Source organism: Lichenostomus cassidix, chromosome 1 (assembly GCF_008360975.1).
Source record: "Lichenostomus cassidix isolate B80296 chromosome 1, HeHo_3.0, whole genome shotgun sequence".
NCBI lineage: Eukaryota > Metazoa > Chordata > Aves > Passeriformes > Meliphagidae > Lichenostomus > Lichenostomus cassidix.
This window is the reverse complement of record NC_139479.1, coordinates 69947478-69960785: the sequence shown is the minus strand read 5'-3', so window position 1 is coordinate 69960785 and position 13308 is coordinate 69947478. Positions and strand designations below refer to the sequence as shown.

Here is a 13308-nt window from a genome sequence, read left to right as displayed (position 1 = left end):
AAAGAAACTACTGTTTTGTGCAACATGACTTTCATCTATTCTACTAAGAATGCTTTTTATAAAATTGGACATTAGGGCTATTTGAATCAGGTTCACTGTTCTTCAGAACACAAGCATTCAGACTCTTAACAATTGCAAATTAGCTGCCAGGCAAAAATTGTTATCGGTGGCTATTAAATGTAGTCCCTGATATATCCTGACTTCTTTGGGGATTTTTTCGAGAAAAATTAATATCCTGTTGACATCCACAAAAATATAGAAGACTAAGTTAACTATTTCTAATAAAACAGATCCTGTCAAAACTTTCAAAGAAACTTGAAAAGATCTTGTTAGTGAAGATAAAAGTGAGATGAACCCCTCAGGTTAACTTAGAGATCAAGACAAGGAAAACCCCTTCCAATTTTCATTACATGCCAGACTATGAAACTTAATTCTTTACCTAAAGGGAGACTCTTAGCAATGATTTATAGAAGACTCTGGATTTCTTAAAAATAATAGCAATAATAATAATAATAGAAAGCCTTTGTACTCTCATCAACCATAAAATAGCACCTGTATTTCACATTCCTTTTTTCCTTTCTGTTAATTGTACTTCCTAGAATATTTTGGAGGAGGTCAAGGGGTAATTTGGAATATTGGTATCAACATTGTACATAACTTTTATATTTGACTTAGCTTTCAAATCAACAATTTCTTTGTTCTTCCACAATGTTTTGAATAAAGAAATAATTCCTGAAAGTTGAATTCTGCCTTACAGCAATCCTTTTCCACAACTTCAGGTTATCCTACAAAAAGCTCAATCCACCAGCTCTAGTGATTGGTGAGTTAAAGTGGACTTTCTATACCCACATTAGTTGATTTAACAGAAGGCATGCCTTCCCTTTCTTATAAATAGTTTGTTATAGAAAATTTTTCTTCTCTAGCAGCGTTTTGGTTGAAAGATTTCCTAGTTACATTTTGCATTAATTTTCCACTTCAGCTTTCAAACTGAACAGAGTTTTCTCACATGTTCCACAAACGGTCTGGGCTATTCTTCCACACAGCATTCCCAAGAGAGAACAATCTTTCATAAAACTAAAAATAATTTAACAAAAAGCAGCCATGAACAAGTTTCTTTATTAGCAACTTGCAAACTTCAATATTAGTTGCAGCTCTTACGAACTTGAGAAACATTCAGACACATTTTCATACCTTGGTATTGAATATACCCCTTTGCAAAAACCCAGAAGTGGTTCCCGCCCTCCCCTGAAGCCAGCAACCTATGCACAGTTCCAACAAGAAAGAAGGTGATTTAGTCCTAATTTCTGTTGACACCCCAAGATCCAAAATGCCTGCAGCTGTCATGGTGGCTTCTCCTTCCTACACATCAGGAAACTGACTTATTTTTGCATTGATCTGTCATCTTCAAGCCTGGTCTTATTTCCTCCTGCAGTCATAAAGAAAGGGACTAGCACAGAGTCAGTACTCTGCAGGCACATCCCAACTTCAAGTTGAATAAAAACTGGGACATCATGGCAAAAATCCTGACAGTGAATTATAGCCAGTGAAGTCAACCCAGCCTGGAAAGAACCACAGATTAAGGAAACAGGAGTCAAAACCAAATACACTAAGCTCACCACTGATGGTTCTCAAGAACAGCTCTGTACCTCTGTCAGAAGTGACTAAGCACAGTCAATCCTACCTTCAAGGCAGATGGCTGACCTAAAAAAAGTCTCTCACAGCATTTTGGGGGTGATTTTCAGTTGTGATTGTTTTTTCTGACCCGGAAGAAGTCAGCAGGACTACCATATCTTTGCAAGATCAGGGCCTTGAGAATTTCAGCTGCACTTACTGAGAAGTAATGCAATTTAATTAATACTTGGGTACCTGTCTGCAGTAAAACTCAACACTATTATTTTTATGATATACATATTAGACATCTTCTTACTTGTTAGACGCTGAAGCATGTTCTAGCATTCACTGGTTTATTACCCTTAGCCTGCCAAAATTCTTGAGGTTCTCCTAATTACTCTATCTTCTTTTAAGATACTACTACCCTGAATTTCAGACTTTTGTCTCCTGTTTCTCTTAAAAGTACATTTATACCGACATGTATTTTCCCCGCCTCTTAAACTGTAACTACAAAAACATTACACTAAGTGTAGGTTTAAAGCCAGAGAGGCTACTTAACATAGTCTGGGGGAAAAAAAAAGTAAAATATCCTGTTCCCATCAATGGGAGGCTTACACTTTTGAAGTAAGATCAAGTTTCCAGGGAAAAGACTTGGTGAAAGCTGACAGAAACAAAATTGTTGAGCCAAGTTTAGAGAGCAAACCGCAACTGTGTGGGTTGAGTCAGGAGCGCCTCCTGCTGTTCAAGTGACAGAACAGCAGCAAAGGTCACCAGCGGCTGTGGAACAGCGACAATGAAACTCAATGGGACAGCAAATGACATCAAAACTCTACAGTCCAAACATGTGGACATCCTGCACCCTTCACAAGTAAACATCTGCCTCTAAAAACTAGTTATTAGAGATATGACAGATTTGTTTCCTTAATCCTCTTACAGTAAAGAATAAATGTATATTTAGAAAATGAAATACACAAATACATTTAAAATATACAACATGCTGCAAACATAGAATAGACACATTAAAAATATGTCATGAGTTTCGGTCTCATTTGAGATGTAGCTGGTCAAAATCTGGAGGGCTAAAGAGGAATGGCTGTATAGGCCAAACTAAGAAACAGTGAACATTTTCCAGTACAGACACAGCCCCATCTAATATTTATTGCACCCCCTAGTGCTGCATGTGTGACATACTAGAAACTGCTGAGTTACTTAATCAAGAACTAAACCCCTGCAGTCTCTTTCTTTGTATCGAGCTTTGCAAAGATAATCTGCATCTTATGTAGCTGACCATGCCTAGGAAACCATGGGTCTGTAAATCAGCTGGAGTCACACTGACAACAGTAGTCCAAAAGTAATATCCAAAAGCATACATTTGCTTCCCTTCCAACAAAAACATTTTACTAAGCAAAAGAATAGAGAAATTCCTAATACTGAAATCTACCAAGCAAACTACAATTGAGTCCCAAAACATGACAGACAAATACATAAGCCATGCTCTGTGCATAGCACTATTACAAATACAACTATGGCATTTCTGTAAAAGACACAGAGCTAAAAGTAATTTTTTTCCAAAAGAAATAAATCCTTAAAGAACAAAAAAAACCCAAAAAACCAAAATCAATCAAACAAAAAACCCCTAAACAAAGAATGGGAAATGCATGACAGTTAAAGGCATCACTTGAAAACATATTTTGTCATTCCATAATGGAAAAATGCAAAATAAAAAAAGGATAGAAGTAAAAAATAAATTATATATTAAGCTTATAAATAAAATGAAACATGATACTTTTTTTAAGCATTAAATCATTTTCCCATAGGAAAAAAAAAAAACCAAAGAAGGAAAACAACATCACTTTTCCTTATAGACATAATTTAATACTAGAAGATAATTGGCTCAGTTAGGAAGAGAGTAACAACAAATAGCCAAAAGTCAAACTCCAGCCAAGTATGAAGCTTTGTGTGACAGATACAGTTCTCAACTTCCAGTTCCAAAAGTGCTGAACTGAACATCCCATAGCAGCCACAGGGCATTCAAGAAGAGACATGGTCAAACACAGGTAAGTACAAATACAAGATAAAGGACAGCAGGCTCCCATTTGGCTAACAAGGATTTAGGGCACAGAACATGATGTCCCCAATATTCCCATCCCCTGGTTGTTGCATGAATACTCTGACTCCTGCCTAGTTTCAGTCATAAAGCACGGTTCTTGACACTACGCAGTGGAGAAGTGAGTTTCTGTTTTCATAACTGCTTACCCAGCATCCAGTACCCTGTTAAACACCTACAATATGAGCAGAATGAATGTAAAACCTTGCTTGGTCAGTTAGATCAAGAACGTCTGCCAAAGACAAACAACCATCCAGAAAACAAGACCATGAAAGATCTACACTCTTGTTTTAAAGCAAAGCAGCTCTGCACAGAATGGAAAAGAAAACTCCTTTTTCTCCCCTGTCTTGTAGATGCTTGTATACCTGCCAGAAAAAATACTCCTGCCCAAGCCAGAGGGAGAAAAATATTGGGCCCCAATCCTGCATTGTATTCAGGGAGGCCCCACATAGATTCAGGAGACTCTTCACACTGATCCAACTTCCAGACTTGGTGCCTGAATACAAAAAAATAGCAGTTACACTGCCAATGTCTGGGTCTGTTTTACCTGCAGCTCTCCCTTCACAAAGCTACCATGCAATTCCTAAAATAACTTAATGGGGTCTCTTACAAAGCCCATAATGAAAGGAAGTATTTTTCTTTCTAATGCAAAAAAGAGCAGAATAATCCATTTGTGATTATCAGCGGCTCAATTATGAGATGGATAGCTTTTTGAGGAGATCTAAGAAGGACAGGAAGACCAGTAAGACTAGGAAGGACAGTCAGCATTAAAAGACACCCCTCCAGGAGAAGCAACAAACACAATGCCTGCTACATCTAATGCTCTAACCATTATGGCACAAACCAATTCTGAAAACAAGCAAGTCAGCTGCTGGCAATCCTTCCATGCCATGTCTATACTACCAGAGCTGATTCAGAGTAAACTACTGTTTTAATCAGATACACCCAGTCTGTGTTTGTTTAAAAACCAAAAAACTGTAAATCTGCAGTGAAGGAAGATTTTTTTCTAAACCCCCTTGTGAGAGCAGTGCAATGTTCAATTATCTTTTCCAACAGAAACCGAAAAGGTCACTGCTGCTGATCTAATAAAGGCAACATGCAGGGCTCACATCTTTCAGAGCTGACATCTCATTATGTGCAAAGGTCTTGTGGACTATTTAAGTCTGTGTAAAGGATTTATTTCCGAGTCTTTGTAAGAGAGATAAGAATGAATTCTATCCATAAGCAGTAAAGATTTACTGAAGAAGTTGCTATTTCAAGTGTGCAGAAGAAGTTGCACATTCAGTAAGAAGCACAAAGAAGTTAAAATATGAAGAGGAGTTGGATTGCATTCTGTATTCAAAATTTATTTTTAAACAGTACTACAGCCCAGCTAAGAACTAAAAACAAAATAAGAATAAGGGTTTTCTATCTGTTCTGAAACTGCTTCATCCTCTTATCTTCAAAGAGGGCCAATACTTCCCTGCAAAACACTAGAGGAGGCAAAAACTTCTACAGGCATTCCAGCAGTAACTAAAACATGTTACAAACAACTGTCCCACCAGATAATATTTATTTTTGCATATTGAGGTACAGCTTCAAAGAAAGAAATCCTGTTTATATTGAGGACTTTCGTTGTCCTCATTGCAAGGACACTCATTTACATTACAATCAGGAATATAAGGAGATTACCTCTCAGCACGAAGGACTCCACTGTAGTAGGGGTGATCCCACGGCATCAGCATCTGAAAGAGAATTCCAGCTTATAACTACAATAGTGGACAACAAGTGAACCCAAAGTAAAAGTTTTGTTTCATTTGAGTATTTTTACAGTTTCAGTAAGTCACAGAATTTTAAAACATAATGGGAAACAGTCAGGGCTCAAATCATCACCAAAAATAGCATCATATATCATAACCTGAAAACTTTTTTGGTAACATTTCTTGCAGATTGGTCTTTTTATTCAACTACATAATAGGACTTCATACATGATTTCAAGAAATATACTCAATTCAAATAAAAAGATAAACCTAGGTATGTACAGAATTAAGATACATACAACATAGTATACAAACTGGACATGCACATAACCTAAAGTACAGCCTTTATTTTGCAAATGAGTCAGTTAATTCGAAGCAAAGTGATACTCCCTTTCACCACTTTCTGTTTTGGTTATCTCAGTATCACTTTGAAAAAACCAACAGCTCTATCATATGAGCATAAATATCTAATTTTTAATACAGCTGCTAAGCAGTCAGAAAGCATTTGAAGCCAGAAGAGAGAATGTTTCTCTTTGTAATCCTACTACATCTTGTACACTAGAGTTAATTGTAGAACATGATTACTTTATACTACATCTTAAAAAAGAAACAAAACAGACAACAACATATGGAAACGTAACTTACTGAATTCTGGGGGTTGAGCTTCATTTTCATCTTTGTCATCATTTCAAAGTCTTTCTGTGTTCTGAAAAATATTTTTATGATGAAAATATTAATGAAAGATTTTTGAGCAATGTAATACAGTACATGATAATACCCCATCCTAAGAAAATGTCCATCACCAGAGATTTATAGCACTACATAAAATTACTATATAAAATGGCAGGCCCACATACCACAGCAGAAAAGCTTCTCCATTCTGTTTCTGTCATTCAGGTACTTTCAAATTAAGTCCTTCTCACTCTGTTTCATTCTCACAATACATTCCAATTATACCCAGTGATGAAACTGTTTTGTGCTGTGTGGAGCTCAGGGAGGCAAGAGAGACAACAGGGAAATTTGTTTATAGATGTAAAATATATTCAGTTGTGCATATGGCAAGGAGACCAGCAGAGGTTCTTCTACACTGCAACTTGGTCTTCTGGTTTGCTGTTAGCTGCATTTCTTGCATTCAGTCCTGGGTGTTCTCTGATCAGACACAGAACTTATTCTAAGCAAAGAGCCTTCTCTCAAAATTCTGGAAATGTCTTGTGTTTTGCTTCATCAGAGCATATAATAAGCAGCACTGACTAACTTATTAGTGTACATGTCCCTGAATTCCTGAAATAAAGAGCATGGTTAAAAAAATATCGGTGAAAAAGACAAACCTTTTGGACAACTGCTCAGAAAGCTTCTCCAGAAATTGTCTTACTGTTTCTAGAAGGAAGGAAAAAATATGAATATTATTTTTCCCTGAAGGATGTTAAGTTTACATGAGAATATTCCAAACAAAAAAATTCCCTTAGATTTTTTCAAAAAGTACTCCACTGACATTACTTCAAGAGAACTTAGTACTACATTTACTTGCTATGTGCCAAGATAATTAATGACCCCTTTATAATCTAAGGAGTGAGCATCAATTTTGAACAAAAACACCAGATCCTTCTAAGTGAGTATTGTTATTTACAGAGAGCGTGAGTATGGCATACAGCAAAATATAACTGCAACAAAATACTTCACTGGAAGAAGTATGTGTAAACTTAGCTGAAGAAACTAACAACTTTTGACCTCATACCTAACACAGTGCATTTGATTTCTCAACATGTCCTTCCATACATGTCTTATACCTGGATTTTTGGCCATTGTTCCCTGAAGAGCCCTGTGGGCAAAGGTGTCATACCCAACCAACTGTGCCAGGCTATTTCGGCTTGCAAGCAATTCTTCCAATCGACCCAACTGCTGAGCATTTGAGTGAAGAAAGATCTTGTAAGCAGCTTCTCGCACCTAATTCAAGAAAATAAAAGATAAAAAAGGTCACATTACTGTAGTGCAATTTTTTAACAGAAACAAGTGATGCAACTGAAGATATGGCATAACAGCTGTATTTCACTGCTATTGTTGGGAAAAGGCCTAAAGCCTTTTAACAATAGAAATTACAACTCCTGACAGTTACAGCTCCCTTACCCATTAAAAGTGGAATGAGAAAATGTAATGAGACAACCTAACAGATCAAGACTGCCAAAAAGGGTCCTGTTCTTTACTCGTGTCAACAGCCTCTCATCACCTCCCTCCTCCTGCCAACATCTGTGCTTTTCAGACCACTATGTGGGCTATCTTATCTCACTAAAACTTCTGAAAATAAACCCAAATTGTTCTCTGCATGTCAGTAAAGCTTGCTTATGGAAAGATCTGACAAGAGATGGAGTTGGGAAAGAAAAGCGAGGAAGAGAAAAGCCTTATTTCTTTTGTAGTAGAAAACTATCAGCCTGCCCATCTGCCCACAAACCTTCTCCTTTTCTCACATTTTTAGTTTGTTTCAGTTTTTTTCATAAGTCTGAGGAAAAAAAAATTACCTGAAGACTCAGAAAATTTGATAAAATGCTTTTATGTTTCAAAAACAATTACAAATAATTTTACTTTTAACATATGGAATAAGCTCAAGAAATCCAGCAGCAACTTATGCTTGCCTTCATCTGAAATAAGCTTCTCTCTTGGACAATATATTGAACAAGAATGCTGGTCCTGAGCTATTAATATTTAGAAAAAATATGAATATAAAAATTTACAAGTCATTTTGTACTTGTTCTGTTTCACCAAGCTTTCATCTTGAAAAAAGCAAATGAAGAAAGAGAGATGATTGCCCTTCCTTGAACATGGTTCAAGTAGTGAGCTTTTGCAGCAAAGGCCCAGAGCTGACTGAGCTCTCCTAGAAAATGAACAGCTATCTGGTCCACAGATGTGAGTGCTTTCCTCTGCTTGGTACTGTCCAGACAACATTTGAACTACAAGGGCCTTCTGTCACTTCCTCTATGTCATTAAAGATGTTAAGCATGAGACTCAGGACAGACCCCTGCAACAGTTCTTTCATTACCAGTCTTCCTGTAGGGTACATTTCAACCACTACTCTCTGAATCTGATGATGAAATTAGGGTTTTTTACCATCCGGTTGTCCACCAATCCAGACTGTAATCCCCTACCTTGGACTAAAGTCACTGACAAACACTGAGGCAAAAGAAAGTGATGAGCATCTCAGCCTTATCTGCATCTGCTGCCACTAAGTCACTCACCTTACTCAACACTGAGTCCATGTTTTCCTTGCTCAGACTTTTAGTACCAATGTAGCAGTAATTGCTCTTCTTGTTGCTTTCAATGTCCCTTTCAAGCCACAACTGCAGTTGAGCTTTGACCTTCCAAACATCATCCCTACACATACATTTCTACATTTCTCCCCTAGATCTTGTAGCTGCTTCCACTCCCTGTGTGCTGTCTTTTGGAGATGAAACTTTATTAAGAGTTCCCTGCTTGCCAACCCTGGTTCCTGATAAATCTGCTTGGCTTTCTAAGGATAAGGATGCACTGAGTATCTTAATACTCTCACATGCTTAGAGGATGCTGCCTTTAGAGAACCACCTGCTTTCTTGAGCTTCTTTACCCTTCAGAATTACATTTCATGGGATCCCACCTCTGAATAAACTGAAGTGTGCTTGCCTAAAATCCAGAGGCTGTGTTCTGCCCCTCTTCTTCCTCCAACCATTCAAGATCTGCATAGCTATTATTTCATAGCTGCTACAGTCAAGTATGCCATTGATTATTACATTATACAAAAGTTTTTCATTGTTGTAATAACAGCATAATCATAAACCACATGCATTTGCCTCACTAACAAGTCAAATAACTGATATGCAATTCTGTTATATGGCAAAGTAAACCTGGAGAATACAAACCAGATCATCAGGACAATCAGCATGGAGACCAGCAACTTGTAAGTAATTGCCTTCAGCTGTAAAATTATACCGAATATGCTCTGGCAAAACATGTTTGTCAATCTTGTTGGGAAGGTGAGTTCCTATCAGAAATTCATTACATAAATCCAATATTCTGACATTGAGGTCGACTGCCTTCTTACGCTGTAAGAAAAATAAAGCACAAAATAGTATCTTCAGACACAGTACAAGCAGAACTCAAAGTTTTTAAACCTTAGAGGACTCTCCCAAAAATGAAGCAGAAGATACAACACTTAAGATTAGACCTACAGCATCAACAAAGTCATAATGCAGGGCTGAAGTCAACAAGATCAGATGTTCATACAGGTCTATAATTTCATAAAGCACTGAAATTTCAAAGAAAATGTCTATGTTTCTGCAGTAAAAATGTACAGTGCAGTTGAAGTACAATTTACATAAGCTTTGCTAGCTTCTAACTGATTGCTATGTAAAACACTGAATAAAAAAAAAGCATCTCTGAGAGATATATCCTCAAATAGATAGAGATAAAGTTCTCTTTTGACTGTTTGCATTGTGCTGTTTTCTGGAGACTATACATTTATGGTATTTCAACCCTTCTCTCAGGAGTTTGTGGTTTAGAGTTTTATCACTATCATCACAATATTTCACACATTTAACGTGGTAAGATTTGCTTCTATGAACTTGCTCACATTAGTACAGTATGGTCTCTATTGTCTGTGGGTTCATAGCTCAAAAAAACAAAGGCTGAGCATACAGATACAACATAACTTGTAAAATCGAAAGAATGATATAACCTACTCTCTGTCCTCCCACTCCATCCTGACTCTTGAAAATATATCTTTGAGTATTATTTTAAAAAGCAGAAATTCCTTGTAGCAGAAGTAAGTTTCAACTTACAACAGGGAAGGATTTCTAAAGTCTTAAACCAGAATTGAAAAGAATCATTAAGCAGCAAACAAGAAAAGTGGAATAGGCAGGGGAGGAAGAGGAAAACACACAAAAGTAAGTGAAATTGTAACTGAAAGGAGATCAAGCACCACAGAACCAACAGTCAAATCAGGGATAAACCCCAGAGCTGAAGTTTCATGGTTGTTCTTTGTACAAAGTAATCATAAAAATATATTCTAGAACCATTTCCTAGGTCACAAAACACTATCACAACCATGATCTTCAGAACAACTCTACCACATAAATATGGTAAAAGAGCCTTTGTACATATCTTTTTGGAGGGGATGACTCAAATAAACAAGGAATTAATTTTACACAGTGACATGAAATATAAACAGACAGAGCATCCACACCACGATGCATAGTGTAAGCTGCTGGTTTTGGAAAATTCATCACTAACTATTACAAAAGTATGTAAAAGCTCCAAGACAGGTACTCAGACCATGCCCAGACATTCAATTTTGAACAAGATTTACAACTTCTAATTACATGAGCACCACAGGAGTGCCTGGACACACACCTGATCCCTTCTAAGACACTCCACTTGATTAACGTGTCATCAGGTGCACGGGGTGCTGCTTTTCCCTCTCTGTAAATATGTTGGTCCAGCAGCTGAGTAGGTAATTTAAATATCAGATGCAGACACCAAAGAAAGAAAAAAAGATCCCAGGACTTGCTTGTAACTCCTCAGAACAGAAAGGAATGATGGGGACCGAACTGGGAAGAACAACCAACTATCTAAAAACTACCTTTAGAAGTGATTTAAAATAGACAAAATTAATCACTTCTAAGATGACAAAATTCCACAGAGGACAAACTGACCCAGAATCACATGATTTCATGTCCCACATGTTTCATTATCTGGTCTTTGGTAGACAGACAAATTTCTGTTCATATATTGTAGCCAGAAATTACCTTTTCTTCATCCAAATGAATGCCACTGATCTCAAAATCAAACATAAAAAGTTCTGCCACTCGCCTAAAAATACAGTAAATCCCTGTTAAAACAGCCTCATTTGATAGTAAGCATAATTTCTTAACAGATTTTGCCTTTAGTAGCTATTTATGTTTCATGTCTTTCACAGAGAATAACACCACAGTTACATGAATGTTTTTATTACGGACAAAGACTTCCTTTATTTCAGGTCCTTAACAATTTACTCAGTGAGAAGTAATTTTCCCTTTGTTCTTAGTTTAGTCATCTGCTTTGAAAATATCCTTCAAATTAATTCCAGTACCTGAATCTAGATGTTCAACCCATTTGTGCAAATAACCATTTTAATTTCCTTTCACACTTCATTTATTCTAACATAAGAAAAATACCTCTTTGAATCTAACATCCTTGATCATGGGGAAAGAAGGAAGTAACTTATACATGAAGCTTGTCTAACCATGTCAGTGAATAAATAATTCAAAACTATAGCTGCATAAACAACTAATAAAACCTACTACAGCAATCATAAAGTAAGTCTTCAATAAATACACTGCTAATCTGATTTTGAAAAATATAAATAAGCTTCTATAAAGTGACATCAAGTCATATAGTCTGTTCCCTAATTTTATTCCTAAAAACATTGATATGTACACCACAGTAGAGTATACAGTTTTAATTTAAAAAATGTTATTGAAGAAAATCTTAAGTTTTCATTTTTTTGTTCTTGCAGATCTCAGTTATTCAGCATAAATATATCCTGTGGTCTACACTCACAGAGACATTCTCCAAGATTACATAACTGCAAACTTCCTAACTCTTGTGCAGGTAATTTAGCAGTAACTAATAAATTAATAATGGAGATGTGGTTTGTTTTCCAAAAGTTGCATTTATTAATTTAACAAAACACAAAATATTAGTACAATAAGGAACAATATACAGTATCTAAAAATATAACTCTATAAGAATCTATTTATAATCTATAAAGATCTATAAGCATTAATAAGTACCTGGTTTCTGGATCTAGGGAACTCATTACAGTTTCATCAGCTAGCAGACGTCTCAGACTCTGACAGAGTTCAACATCTGTATTTAATCTGAAAAGATACAGAGTAAAAGAATCATGCATTAGCAACAGACACCAATATTTCAGCTTCTTGGTATTATTCAAAAGCAGATTTCAGTATTCACTGAAACAACATTACAAGGCAAGAACTGTATTTTCAAAATGCTTTCTGGTTCACAATCACACTTTAAAAGCAGCAAATTTCTGTACAAAGGATGTGTGGACAACCCAGCATGGAAACAGGTCTTGTGCATCTGATGGAAAAATACTTTTGGATGGTATTTTGTGGCAATATGAGCAAGTCTAAGACTGACTGTTTATTTTTTTATGAACAAAGATAATCATGGTGAGAGCATAAAGGTGGGAGAACAGTTTTCTAGTCCTTACTTAGAAAAGACTCCATTAAAGGAAACCCAGTGCTCAGGTTTGCCATCAGATAAATGTGCTGCTGACTGCCACTGGAATAGACTAAGAGCTTGCTCTCCCCAGAATGTTTCCACACACCAAGCACTGTCCCCATGTAGATAATAGTGTGTCAATCAGATCTGCTGAAATGTTACCCATAAGTATGTGTGTCAATCTGCATTGCCAACAGGCAATACAACAGTTTCTGAGCCTCTCAGGATAGTTTGTGAATACTTTATTCTTTCTACAAATTGTGTCTGAAGTGGTATTCAGATAATCAAGTCATATTGTTAAATATGGTGTGCTCAATCCAAGCCTTGAGAAATCCACTTTCAAGCATTTTGTACCTACACTTTACTACCACTAGTGAGTTGCCACAAGTCCCAGAAAAATGTAGCTTTTGAGTCTTTCATGAGCTTCAGTGACATGGAGTCATAAACTGAAACTAAAATAGAAAAACCTTTCATGAGATACTGTAACAAAACTAAACCATCTGTAACAGAAGACTGACACTTTGTTCCCATGTGCAAATATTTCTTGTTCATTGCTGCTTTCATAGATGATCACGCAGTAATTTTTTTAAATGGATATGAAAA

The 13308-nt window shown here is 36.5% G+C and overlaps 1 protein-coding gene across 2 annotated transcripts in view; it reads right to left on the bottom strand.

The window, feature by feature from the left end:
- The window catches only part of MIPEP (mitochondrial intermediate peptidase), a 68456-nt gene that overhangs the window by 49707 nt on the left and 5441 nt on the right, over nucleotides 1-13308 (bottom strand). For both annotated transcript variants that reach the window (XM_085062819.1, XM_085062829.1), the window contains exons 4-10: nucleotides 12252-12338; nucleotides 11226-11289; nucleotides 9342-9524; nucleotides 7245-7401; nucleotides 6786-6834; nucleotides 6103-6163; nucleotides 5390-5442 (exon numbers count right to left, since the gene is read on the bottom strand). In XM_085062819.1, coding sequence (XP_084918945.1) covers nucleotides 5390-5442; nucleotides 6103-6163; nucleotides 6786-6834; nucleotides 7245-7401; nucleotides 9342-9524; nucleotides 11226-11289; nucleotides 12252-12338 — 654 coding nt within the window. The remainder of the gene's footprint in view (nucleotides 1-5389; nucleotides 5443-6102; nucleotides 6164-6785; nucleotides 6835-7244; nucleotides 7402-9341; nucleotides 9525-11225; nucleotides 11290-12251; nucleotides 12339-13308) is intronic.